This window comes from Chrysoperla carnea, chromosome 1, assembly GCF_905475395.1.
Source record: "Chrysoperla carnea chromosome 1, inChrCarn1.1, whole genome shotgun sequence".
NCBI lineage: Eukaryota > Metazoa > Arthropoda > Insecta > Neuroptera > Chrysopidae > Chrysoperla > Chrysoperla carnea.
The window spans coordinates 12,859,535-12,871,909 of NC_058337.1; the positions used below are offsets into that span (position 1 = coordinate 12,859,535).

General features: G+C 31.1%; 3 protein-coding genes and 1 long non-coding RNA gene across 4 annotated transcripts; 2 read left to right on the forward strand and 2 right to left on the reverse strand.

The window, feature by feature from the left end:
- Positions 1-976: 976 nt before the first annotated feature.
- LOC123305887 (40S ribosomal protein S4) lies at positions 977-5,583 on the forward strand. Its single transcript, XM_044887727.1, has 5 exons — positions 977-1,118; positions 1,354-1,612; positions 1,696-1,793; positions 3,625-3,926; positions 5,388-5,583. The coding sequence occupies exons 1-5, from the start codon at positions 1,116-1,118 to the stop codon at positions 5,509-5,511; spliced, it is 786 nt and encodes a 261-aa protein (XP_044743662.1). The 5' UTR covers positions 977-1,115; the 3' UTR covers positions 5,512-5,583.
- Positions 5,584-7,191: 1,608 nt separating this feature from the next.
- LOC123305897 lies at positions 7,192-11,969 on the reverse strand. Its single transcript, XR_006536871.1, has 3 exons — positions 11,909-11,969; positions 7,836-8,367; positions 7,192-7,613 (listed from the first exon to the last, which is right to left on the reverse strand). It is a non-coding gene; the product is annotated as an uncharacterized LOC123305897 (long non-coding RNA).
- Positions 8,853-11,128, forward strand: LOC123305885. Its single transcript, XM_044887726.1, has 2 exons — positions 8,853-9,206; positions 10,372-11,128. The coding sequence occupies exons 1-2, from the start codon at positions 8,853-8,855 to the stop codon at positions 11,005-11,007; spliced, it is 990 nt and encodes a 329-aa protein (XP_044743661.1). The 3' UTR covers positions 11,008-11,128.
- LOC123305881 (putative nuclease HARBI1) lies at positions 9,350-11,898 on the reverse strand. Its single transcript, XM_044887721.1, has 2 exons — positions 11,315-11,898; positions 9,350-10,153 (listed from the first exon to the last, which is right to left on the reverse strand). Exons 1-2 carry the CDS (start codon positions 11,777-11,779, stop codon positions 9,365-9,367), a joined length of 1,254 nt encoding a protein of 417 aa, XP_044743656.1. The 5' UTR covers positions 11,780-11,898; the 3' UTR covers positions 9,350-9,364.
- Positions 11,970-12,375: the final 406 nt, after the last annotated feature.

The window sequence follows — 12,375 nt, forward strand, 5'->3', positions numbered from 1 at the left end:
ATAACAATGATGATTAAAAATTTTAATTGTTTGTAAAAATATTCAACAATTAAGTAAAAAGTATCAGTTTCAAAAAGTTTGCCACTTAGCAGCTTAGCTTACTTATTTCTCAAATTATTTAATTCAAATTTTAAATAAATTTATCAACAAAATAACTTATCTAAAAATTTATATTCTATTTATTTAAAAATTTTGTTCTGTTTATTTTTTTTTAATTTGATAGAAATTTTTATTCAGTTTGGTTTTTGACAACTAATTAAAAAGAATATATATATTTTAATACAATAATAAAAATTTAGAATTTAATAAAATAAAATAAACAAAATAGAATAATAATTTACTTTGTTAAAAAATATAATCGGTTATTTACCATTCAATTATTAAATTTGAATTTAGTGTAAAATTATTAGTCATGCGCAAAGTGTACTTGTTAGAATTGATGAGAAATAATAGCCCAAGCTGCCATAACAGTAATTATTATATCACAAAACATCTAAGAATAAACAGGTGAAATGATTGTTAAGGTAGTTGATTCGTTTAATAGTCAAGTCCATAAAACTTGCTCTTATATTCGTGCACTATTTGTGGCAATAGTGTACAGTATTAAGAAATTGTAATTTCAAAAAAAAAAAAGCAAGAACCGTTTCCTTGGTACCAAAAAATTCTCAGAGATATGTAGAAAGTATCTACTTTTTATTCTCGGTACTGAGCACGTACGTTTATCCTTCTCCTTTAATTTTTTGTGGCATTTTTTTTAATTAGTCTTTGCCGGTCTATTTAAATATAAAAAACGAATGAATCGAAATGATACTTATAAAAATTAGATGAATAGTTTTTGAGCTAAGATTACATAACTCAAACTTTTAAAATCATAGAGATATGAATGAAAATATCAATCAAAATTTGTCGATTTTTTCAAATTATGATTTTCACTTAATAGTTGTTTTATACATTTTAGATGTTTTATGACGTATCAATTACTGATATAGAAGCTTGGACTATTAGGTTCAAATTCAAAATAAGATTGCATTGGTATGGTAGCTCACTCTATTGAAATGTTTGAAGATTGTTAGTCGTGCATCCGATCCATGTCTTTTCCGGTATAAACTTTCAACATGGTAAGTGATGACTGATACTTCATAGTTAAAATTTTAATCTTAATTGATCTAAACAAATATGGTAATAAAATAAATTATTTAAATCAAAATATATTTTACTTTATACCATTTTATTTGTGTATACGTTTATTTATTATTAACTATGTATTTTAATATTTATTTTGTTAAAAATATTTGTGGTCATAACCTAGTTTGTGTTAATGCTTGTATACGATAAAATGTTTTTTGTTTTTAGGCTCGTGGCCCAAAGAAGCATTTGAAGCGTTTAAACGCACCAAAAGCATGGATGTTGGATAAATTGGGTGGTGTTTTTGCTCCACGACCATCAACAGGACCTCACAAATTACGTGAATCCTTACCTCTCGTTATATTCCTTCGTAATAGACTTAAATATGCTCTTACAAACTGTGAAGTTAAAAAAATTGTCATGCAACGATTAATTAAAGTCGATGGAAAAGTACGCACAGATCCAAATTATCCAGCTGGATTTATGGGTAAGTTTTATATACAAACAAAAACTTTGAACAAGTAGGAAGATTTAATGTGTTAAAAAGATTGAAATTATGTTGGTTTTTAGATGTGGTAACCATTGATAAAACTGGAGAATTTTTCCGTCTTATTTATGATGTTAAAGGACGTTTCACCATTCACAGAATCACAGCTGAAGAAGCTAAGGTTAGTGACATGTTTTTTTAAAATTTATTTTAAAAATCACCTCTTTTTCATCCTCTTGTGTACAGTATCATTCTTGCACAGGACTGCAATAAAGAGGAGAGCAATATATAGGTCTAAAAGGTGATTAATGTATCAATAGTTAATCATTTATAACCCTACGCACATTTATTGTATACTTGTATGTAAGTTGTATGCTTTAGCAAAGCATAAATATTTTTTCATCTTAGTTTTCGTATATTTTTTATAGAAAGCATGATTTTCGTAGATTATAATATCAAAAAAGTGAATTTTTCGTAAAAATTTTCCAAATTTTACATAATATTTGAAAATAATGGTGTATTTCTTCAGCAAATTTGTTGCATTAACGCAGTCTGTCTGAGGAGTGTTCAAAATTGGCATTTGCGAATGTTCGAAGATTATTTTAGTTTAAAAAAAATCAAAAACAAACCTAACACTCAATCAATTTGCCTGGGACAAATATTTTTGTTACAAACTTTTACAATTTTTACGATATTAATCATACAAGTGAAATTAACAAAATTTAAATACTCCCGAGAAAGTTTTTGGGTACGGAATCCTAAACTCGCACTTGAAACGAATCTAAGAACAATCTTCATTTAATTACCTTTTTCCTTGCAAATTTTTTCAAACTGAATCGATTTTGAGGATCAATGCCTATTTATTTAGTTTTTCCGGGTACGGTACCCTAAACTCGCACTTGAAACATTGCTAAGAACACTTCCCATTATATTATCATTCAAACGAAACAAAAAAAAAATCCAAATTTATTTATCCGCTTAGGCGCTACGATGCCACAGACAGACATATCGGTCATTCTTGTAACACATGTTTTTGGTTCGGGAGTAAAAAATTATGGTGACCACATTGAATTAAATTTTACTGTAATTCATTAAAGTCAGGGAGTTTTATTAGTTTCGTCCCAAAGTTCTAAAAGGTTAGATTAGGTTAGGTTATATAGGCTATAGAGCCCATTGTGATACCATATATGTTTTATCACCTTTCCGCCAATAATTTCATTTACCAGCTCCTCAATTTCAGAGGCTGAGTGCACCTCCTTCATGCATATACCATGCACTACACCAGCCCATCACAACTATTAATTAAATTAATTTTGTTGCGACGGCGGGAATCGAACCCGCTACCCTAAGAATACCGCGGACGGAATTGGTTACGCCTTAACCAACTGAGCTAATAGAGCGACAAAGTTCTAAAAACAATGTTTAGAATTTTTTTTTCTATACGAATTATTTTAAAAATTGGCGTATGCGATTGCAATATCATAACTAATATAACGATTTTCCCTGTTCGTTATTTGTAAAATTTTTGTTCCATTTTCTTTCAAAGCAATTTAAAAGTTTTAGACAGGGAATTTATGAATTATTCAACTGGAAAAGTCAGGGTAATTTATTTTGGAAAAACAGTGGCCACCACGAAAATAATTACCCAAATATAATAGAATTTGGAATGTAAAATCTCAACACGAAAACGCTCGGATTGGCTCTTGAGTATTCCTAGGAATACTCAATCCTAGGAAGAAATTTCTAAATAGACATATGTAAAAATATTTTTGTTAAAAACGGAGTCGATTCGAGCGATTTTATGTTAAAATTATGAATGCAAAGTCAATACTACCCTTAACTAGTATTGACGTTTAAAAATAACGCCATAGGTTTTTAAAATAAATAAATATTTACTTAATTAGTTTAGAAAGTAGTCCTTTTCCTAAAGCATTCAAGGTCAATTTTATTTAGTTAACATATTAAATTTATTTTACGAGTTTTCTAACGTATTTTTTTTAATTTATTTACAGTACAAATTATGCAAAGTAAAACGTGTGCAAACTGGACCAAAAGGTATTCCATTCTTGGTAACACATGATGGACGAACAATTCGTTACCCAGATCCAGTAATTAAAGTAAATGATACAATTCAATTAGACATTGCCACTGGTAAAATAATGGACTCAATCAAATTTGATTCTGGTAATTTATGTATGATAACTGGAGGTCGTAACTTGGGGCGTGTTGGTTCTGTTGTAAATAGGGAACGTCATCCTGGATCATTTGACATTGTACATGTTAAAGATTCCCAAGGACATACTTTTGCTACCAGGTATATTGAATTTTCGTATATTAATTTTATATTCTTGGGCCCTATCGAAGCTTAATCTTGTTTATTTAATAACAAATTGAGTCAAAATGAGGCCCATATCAAGATATTTTAACTCTTAAGGTCACTGGTTAAGTTAGTTTGTATAACTCTCACAGTAATACCCAGAGTTTGAACATAAAAAACAGTAACAAAAATTTGTGAAAATAATTTACTAGTACTATCATATATCTAATCGCAAGTTCAACGAAATTTGAAATAGTGTATACTTTATATTATGTATACTTTAGTTTGATTTACTTTTGAGAATATAACAAATATAAATTTATATATTTTCCGAATAGAAAAATTTTAAACTATCTGACTTCAGAAACAACACGGGGATTTTAGCTATAATTATGGAAAAATCAGGAAATTTAATAAAAATTGAAACGCCATTTTGTATAGTGTATCCAATCAACATGTTCATTATAAAGTAACAGTTTTTTCTTTTAAAGATGGTGTCAAAAATAGCCCTTTATTGGTACTTTTAATTTAATTCCAGTTTGAAAACCAAAAATCTCGAAAAATAGTTTTTATGGAAAATTTTCCATAAAGTATTAGTTTTTCAATATCTTCAATTAGCATACAATAAATAAAAAAAACCGTTATTCTTAATCTTTGGGTTATTTGAGAAATTGCGCCTTTTCTGCACAACTGCGGTGGATTAACTTTGATATTATAGTCAAAGTTACATTCTGAAATAAGCAGTTTAAGCAATAAACTTATAAATTTTTAATATTTAAATAGGATTTTCGAGACCCATACTCTCGTAGGACCTGGCAAATTATACAATTAAAAATCTACAACTTAACATTTTGAAACTGCACGTTTCAGAATTTAAGTAATCAAGGGTCTAATTTGTCTGGACTGACCTCTAAAATGCACCAAAATGATATATTTTTTGAATTTTCACAAATTTTTGATAAAAAAACAAAGCAATTATGATAGTTATTTACGATTCAAGTGAGGGTAAGTGCTTCATTAACGTATATATGCGAAATTTGCAAGAGTGTGTAGCACGAGTTGGGAAAATCACAGAAGTACGTTAATAAAGCTTTATCACACATATTGTACAAAATTTTATCTACGCATCTAAAATGTGGAATTAAACGGTAATAAAAAAAAATTTGACACGAGGCGAAAAAATTAGAACATCAAAAAAGTTACTACAGTAACTGTGTTATTAATTCTATTTCGCCAGTAATTTGGTTAATTTTATTGGTTGAAAATCTGTGCGGTAATTAACTTATTTATCTCATGCAAAAGAAGTGGATTAAGTAGTTCATGGGCGTAGATAAAAAATATTTATCTGCACGACAAACTCAAGGGAAAACACTTTTCCGATATTAGTAGTAGAAGTATAATTGACTTTGAAAAACGTTAGAATGTATGATAATAAAAATAAATTTTTTATGATTACAGGTTAAATAATGTATTCATCATTGGTAAAGGAAGCAAAGCATTCGTATCACTTCCACGTGGTAAAGGTGTTAAATTATCAATTGCTGAAGAAAGAGATAAGAGATTAGCGGCTAAGGCACATTAAAAATGAGTCTTAACGTATTTTTTTCTTATGTACGTTATGTATAAAAAATAAAAAAATCGAAAAAACAATCACTCATGTTTTGTTTATTTATATTCTGTAATTTTTTTTTTAATTTTATAAATTAAAGATACATTTTATTTATTCGTTTGAAATTTTCTTAATTTTCTTTCGAATGTCGTAATTAAATGTTAATTTTACAAATGATGGCCTTCAAGAATTGCGACTAATCATTGTTTGTATAGGCAATATTGTTTATACAGTCTTACCACTGCGGTGAAACCGTTAAACACATTTGGGTCTACTGCATTGCTTGGAAGTGATTCAAGATGTTTTCTTATTTGTTTTTCTTGAAAAATCAGAAAGCTGCACTGTACAAAATCCTAAAAACTTTCTTGTAACATCTGAAAAAGTGAAATTTGATCGAAAAAATTTTTTTAGTCTACTCAACTTAACTCCGTAATTATATTTCATCTGGACCCGTTTTCGTATCCGTTGCTTTTAGTCCAAGCAAATTGTGTATTTTTTAAAATTTTGAAACGATCAGTCAACGTGAAGTTGTAAGTTTTAATTTATAAAAAGAATTCAAGACCTGATTCAACACCTAGCAAATTATGTTTAGTTATTACATATAAAAATTACAGATTATCCTGCGATTGTATTCTTTGGATAATTTTAAGCCGAAAGTGCCTTATATACTTTAAACCCAATAGGTTAGACCGTTAAATGTTGTGAGAAACGTGAAAACGTTTGTTTGAATTTTATCATTGGTTTTAGTAATGAAAAAATCGTTCCTTACCATGGATTTTTATACCTTGTACATATGTAATATATATCAAGGTATAATAAGTTTAGTACCAAGTTTGTAACGCCTAAAAATATTGATGATATGCACAAAATTTTAGTAAGGTGTTCATAAAAGCACCTAACTAATTAGTCCATTCCCGGTTGTCTGATCTGACAATACGATAACTCAAAAAAATATCAAACTGAAATTTTTACATCGTGTTCAGGACGTAAAATTAACAGTGAAGACTAGTTTGTAAATGAGCAACAGGTCAATTGGGTCCGTAGGTCCCGTCTTCTTGTACACCGTTGAAAATAGAACAAAACTTCTAATTTAAAAATGTTCCTTTTAAAAAAATTAAACAACTTTTGTTTGAAATATTTTTTCGTAAACGTCATTATTTATCCGTGACGGCGCAAATTAGGACAAAACTTTTATGTCCATTTTCACCAAAATTATAAATGATTCGAGAGTTGAAAATTTGCAGGTAACTAGTATTATTGTGAAACATTCTCTCAAAACGAAACAAAATTCTAGAAAATACTTTCGTAAAGCCAAATAAATGGCGACCGAGAGGCTGTTGGTTTTTAAAACTCTTCTAATTTATAAAAAATTATTGTAAGCATTGATTTTCAACACTTTCTATACAAAGTATTTCAACAATTAATTCAGTCAATTGTTTTTTTTTTCACTTTTTTTGTTGACAAATTTCTTTTTTTGTAGTATTGAGATGATTTGATGGAACAACTCAAGAAAATTTGAAATGTAGTCAATTTATGTTTAGAAGCTTTTTTACACGTTTACATTGAACATAGTAAAAATGTATACACAACAAATAATCTACAACTTTTTTTGTTCGATTTTCGTAAATATATTTCTTCTTTAAATTTCGCATTGAACCGCAGAACTCTGAACCACGTCATACATCGTGCCATGTATAAAATTGCTTCTTCTGACATGTTCACGCTCTTTTCCATTGCCTCAATAGTATGTGACTTCAATCGATGGAAAATTTTGACCACCTATCAAAATCATCACCACGCATTTCTTTTAACTTTTTTACCATTACTTTTCCGACCGTGATAAGTTCCATTGAAGGTTGCGTGAATTTCCAATGGATATAAGAGAAATCCAATGATTGCAACTGTCATCAGGTAGATTATCACATTCAGAGCGAGTAACGTTCGATGATGCCAAAAAAAGATATTTCTCTCGAAATCTGTAAGCCACATAGCCACGAACAAATTTGAATGCCTCATCCAGGTAAGTTTTCTTCTTCATTGGATTTGAAAATATTTAAACTTGTTCTGCCAGCAACCTAAGACAGAAAAAAAATTACAGTAAGTTAAACGTAGAATAAGCAATTAACCTGGAAATTAAAAAATTGTAAATGTATTGGACTATTGGAAACTCCGTGTTGGATTATAAATTTCAGTTTCACGTATTGATCTTTACTTTTTTCAAATAGTCATGGCTGTTTTCTTATTATTCGGGAATGTTGACTGCGAAATAAAAATACTGAATAGTAAATTGCCGTTACATTGTTCAATGTCCACTTGGAATTTTCGATGTCACTCTCCACCACGTTTGGAAAAACGCAAATATTGGAAAATTTGTTGCCATCCGCATCGGTGTCACTTATGTTCAACTCGTTGATGCTAGTATTGACGTCCTCGTCAAAATATTATTAATTTTTTTAATTAGACATATATATATATATATATAGCAGAATTTTTAGTTAATTCTTGGCGCTGTATGTCTTAAAGATGATGCGAAGTTGCTAATCAATGCAACGTCCTCAATTTCATCGCCATCGACGTCCTTTGCGTTGGCTGCGAATATGGCATGTTTCCCGAGTAAATAATTTTGGCATTTCATGGCTAAGGCTGAGAGGTGATCGTCACATCTTCCCATGGCTCGAAAAGTTGCAAATAGTTGTTCGATTATGTCTTGATTCAACCTTCTTGTTAAGATATACGAAATTTCCAGAGATTCGTGCTGATTGCATCTGTACTGCAAGCATTTCTTTTAGAGCCATGTTGTTTAATATAATTCCCTTTTGAAAAAGCGTTCTTAAGGCTAATTTACATTTGTCACTTTTGATGATCATCTTGGAGGAATCATCGAAAGTGACAAGTGTAAATTGCCTTTCATTGTGATTTCATCCAAAGTGTACACTAAAGATGAAGGATGAAATATTTCGACCCCCGACCAACTTTTGATGAAAGAGTCGTTCCTCAAAGCGATGATTCATCGAGAGTGAGGGCCCAATGACAAATGTAAACACTTTGTTTATTACGTTTGTTCACTAATTAAATAAGAAATATTTTTTAAATACTTTTATATTCAATATTAATATTTATAAAAAATATTATTTATTTATTTATATATATTTATATTATATAATTATTAAATAATATCTATAGATAAAAAAAATAAATCTATAGAATATATTATTATAATTATTAAATTTAATTTTTTTTTCACGCCAGTCGATTGTTTTGGGTTTTGGTAGTTTTATTTGATTTAAATATTGTGCATACCTATCATCGTGGTAATGTCATTCAAGTGGCAAGATAAACACATGGAACTATTTCTAGAAACTTACCAGCGGTATGAGTGCTTGTGGAATAATAAATGCAGTGATTACAGCAAAACTAACCTACGGGAAAAAGCGTACTCCTCAATGCTGGCCGATTTAAATTTGCCTGGATTAACTGTACTCGACATCAAGGCAAAAATAAAAACTATTAGAACACGTTATGGGGCAGAACTTTGCAAGATAAAAAATTCAGAAAGAAGTGGAGCTAGTGCTGATGACGTTTATGAGCCCCGACTATTCTGGTTTAAACTTGCAGACGTGTTTCTACGCAACATATGCACTCCAAAAGCCAGTTCTTCAAACTTGAAGGTGAGTACTCTCAAATACATATACTTACGTAATTATTTCTTTTTCTCAAAATGATGTATGATTAATTTTTGCTAATAAAAATTCACAAACCAAATGACAAATCAATTTCAAAGCCAAAAATAAGATGTTTATTTATTTTTTTTTAAATTTGTTGATTACTAAATCATTTTCAATTGCCATGGTACAATGTGTGTTGTGACAAAACATTCAGCATAATAATTTCGTACTTCTCCTGCTGCCCTGCTGTAGTTATTTGAAGCACCATGGGATATTTCCTCAAGACCACTGTGTGGATGTTGGGTAGCGGTACCTGGTTGAACCCTTCCTTCTTCCCAGTTTTCAATATCCAGCATATCTCTCTTGATGTATGGGTGTATGGGAGTTGAAGTCTTTCGCAACCAGTTGTGAAGAGCGCATGTAGTTTTCACCACTTGTTCCGTTGTTTGTATGGAGAGTGGAATAGGTTTCTCAAAGATTCTAAATTTCGACACAAGTATGCCGAATGTGTTTTCCACAACGCGACGGGCCCTTGAAAGTCTGTAATTGAATATTTTTTGTTTTTCGGTTAGCGGACCACATCTGGAATATGGTTTTAAAATATTGGTTCTCAATGGGAAGGCATCGTCAGCGACGAAAATTCCTTGTTCCGGTATATTTAGTGAATTCTTTTGCAAGGCCTCATTAAAAGTTGATTTCGCAAATACTGCAGCGTCATTTACTCTTCCATTGGTTCCCACATCGATGTATATGAAATTGTAATTGGCATCAACAATTGCGAATAGTATCGTACTGAAATCTTTCTTGTAATTAAAATACTGTGAACCAGTTTTTGGAGGGCACCTGATGGTGACGTGCTTACCGTCCATAGCCCCACACACATTTGGGAAATTCCACAAAGTTTCGTAGTCTCGCATCACATTTTCCCAGCTTTCAACTGTGTTAGGCACCTGTAACAAGCAATAATTATTAGACAGTGTACATTATTCTATTTTACCTGTAACAAGCAATAATTATTAGACAGTGTACATTATTCTATTTTACCTGTAACAAGCAATAATTATTAGACAGTGTACATTATTCTATTTTTAGAGCTTTGTATTTGTGTCAACTTTCAATTGCTTTCGGGAACGATTGATTTCATGTAATTTCATGTTCTTTGTTTCAGGAGTTAGAATCGACGATAAAGGGCATTTCTGGAAAAGCAACCGATGATAGCCAACATTTGGGACAACATGAACAGGAAACTGAGCAAACAGCACACATTCAGGACACTGAGGCAACATCTCCAAATATGATTACAACGTCTTCGGCGGAAATTAGGAATACTCCAAAAAACACAAAGGGGAGTAAACGTTCCCTCAGTACTACCGTTTCAGGGGTTCAGGACGCAATAAAACAATTGAAGACACTATCGGAAGAAAATAAGCAGGATCTGAACGAATTCGACGTGTTTTGTGAAAGCCTTGCTATACAGTTGAAAAAAATGCCCTTAGATAGGGCTCTTATCTGTCAAGGACAGCTACAGAAAGTGATGACACAAGAACGACTCTTCCAACTCACATCACATCCTCAGTCTCACTCATCCATGTCGTCCAGGTCACCTGCTGATTATCAACAGTCGATAGCAACTTCAGGCCGGTACTCTGCGATGTCATCAACGCAAAGCAGCACACATTCACGGCAGTCACAAAACGATTACTACCAATCTACCGAAAAAGATGACGATTATGAAAACAGTGATGTTTTGTCCGATGCCATTTCTTCAGCGGGAATAATAGTTGATGATTTAATGGATTTATAACAAATTATCTTACGTTATTTTATAGAAATAAAAAATATTTTCAAAATTACTTGAAACTTTGTATACTATAAACTTTTTATTCTACCGGCAGACAGCTTTTGCTATTGCTGGTATTAAATACTTTTTCTCCTACTGTTTTAAAGTTCAATTATTGTTTTTTTTTTTTTAAGTAATGTTCTTCTTTTTCTTTTTTTGTACCCCATCTATTTCTTATGTAAATAAAGTATGTGTTTCATTCATTCATTCAACTTTTTATTCTGTTAACCTATGAATTAATTAAACTACAAGATATTAAATTTCTACTTACCATTATAAAATCTGCCAAACAGTTGTATATAGCCCTGCATACCTCAGGCAAAAACCGTGAAAATGTGCTTCTTGGAATTCTGTACAGTGCACTTAAGGTACCTATATTATCTCCAGTCGCTAGATATCGTAGCGTCATTTGCAGTTTTATTTTAGGGCTTAAAGCTTCTCGGAACCAAGTATCTTTTTTTCTTATCAACGGAGTTACTTTGTCTAGAAGATATGCGAATTGCTCCTCGTTCATTCTTAAATGATTTCTATACACCTCAGGATTTTCCTCTGCCCATTCTCTTAACAGGGTTGACGAAGCTCCCAGATTTGTCCTCCTTGAAACCCATGGCTTCACCCACCAACGTCTTTGAACACGTTTTCGTGATATAATAGCATTCAATTCATGCAGCAGTCCACGTGAAATTAAGGCAATGCCACTGCGTATAATTTTTTGATTTCTTCTTGAACGAGACATCACTTTTCACAGACCAGTGAAACCAGCAAACTGTAGAAAATATGTAAACGAGGATGATCACCCTGGATGATTTCACTCTGAGTGATTCACTTTGGATGTACCTCAAAAGTGATATAATGTAAACCCTACTTTAGTCTTAAAAAAGTATGAACGCTCTTCGTTGTGATTTCAGCATCGTTGTATTTGAATCCATAGAGTCGATAAAATGATTTAACCTAATATTTTCAAATTTTTTTATGATCATTTTTTTTCCAGAATTTCAACTTAATTCCTTCATTTTTCGAAAACTTATCAGAGAAAGTTGCAAATATGAAGTTACTGTTACTGAGGTTTTTTGAGATTTTGAGGTTATTTTGTTCAGAGTACGAGCAAGCAAGGTCGATGCAAAAATTCATAACAAACAATTCTTTTTTTATTCATCTTAATCCGATCAATAGAAACAGAGATATACAAGAAAGCGTCACCAAAGAAAACAATGTAGAGATAAGTTGTCTCAAAACCTCGTGCAGAGGGTCGTGCGGTTCGTTCCGAAACTCTTTTTCGGTTTTTTACAACGAAAAAAACCTATTAAAAAAATTATTGTCATTAATTTTCCG

Bases quoted from the DNA above. Each gene is read 5' to 3' on its own strand.
- LOC123305887 (XM_044887727.1), top strand. The intron at 1,613-1,695 runs GTAAGTTTTATA...GTTGGTTTTTAG, and splicing joins TTATCCAGCTGGATTTATGG to ATGTGGTAACCATTGATAAA. The intron at 3,927-5,387 runs GTATATTGAATT...TTATGATTACAG, and splicing joins GGACATACTTTTGCTACCAG to GTTAAATAATGTATTCATCA.
- LOC123305885 (XM_044887726.1), top strand. From the start codon at position 8,853: ATGTCATTCAAGTGGCAAGATAAACACATGGAACTATTTCTAGAAACT. The intron at 9,207-10,371 runs GTGAGTACTCTC...TCTTTGTTTCAG, and splicing joins CCAGTTCTTCAAACTTGAAG to GAGTTAGAATCGACGATAAA.
- LOC123305881 (XM_044887721.1), bottom strand. From the start codon at position 11,779: ATGTCTCGTTCAAGAAGAAATCAAAAAATTATACGCAGTGGCATTGCC. The intron at 10,154-11,314 runs GTAAGTAGAAAT...TGCTTGTTACAG, and splicing joins GTTTGGCAGATTTTATAATG to GTGCCTAACACAGTTGAAAG.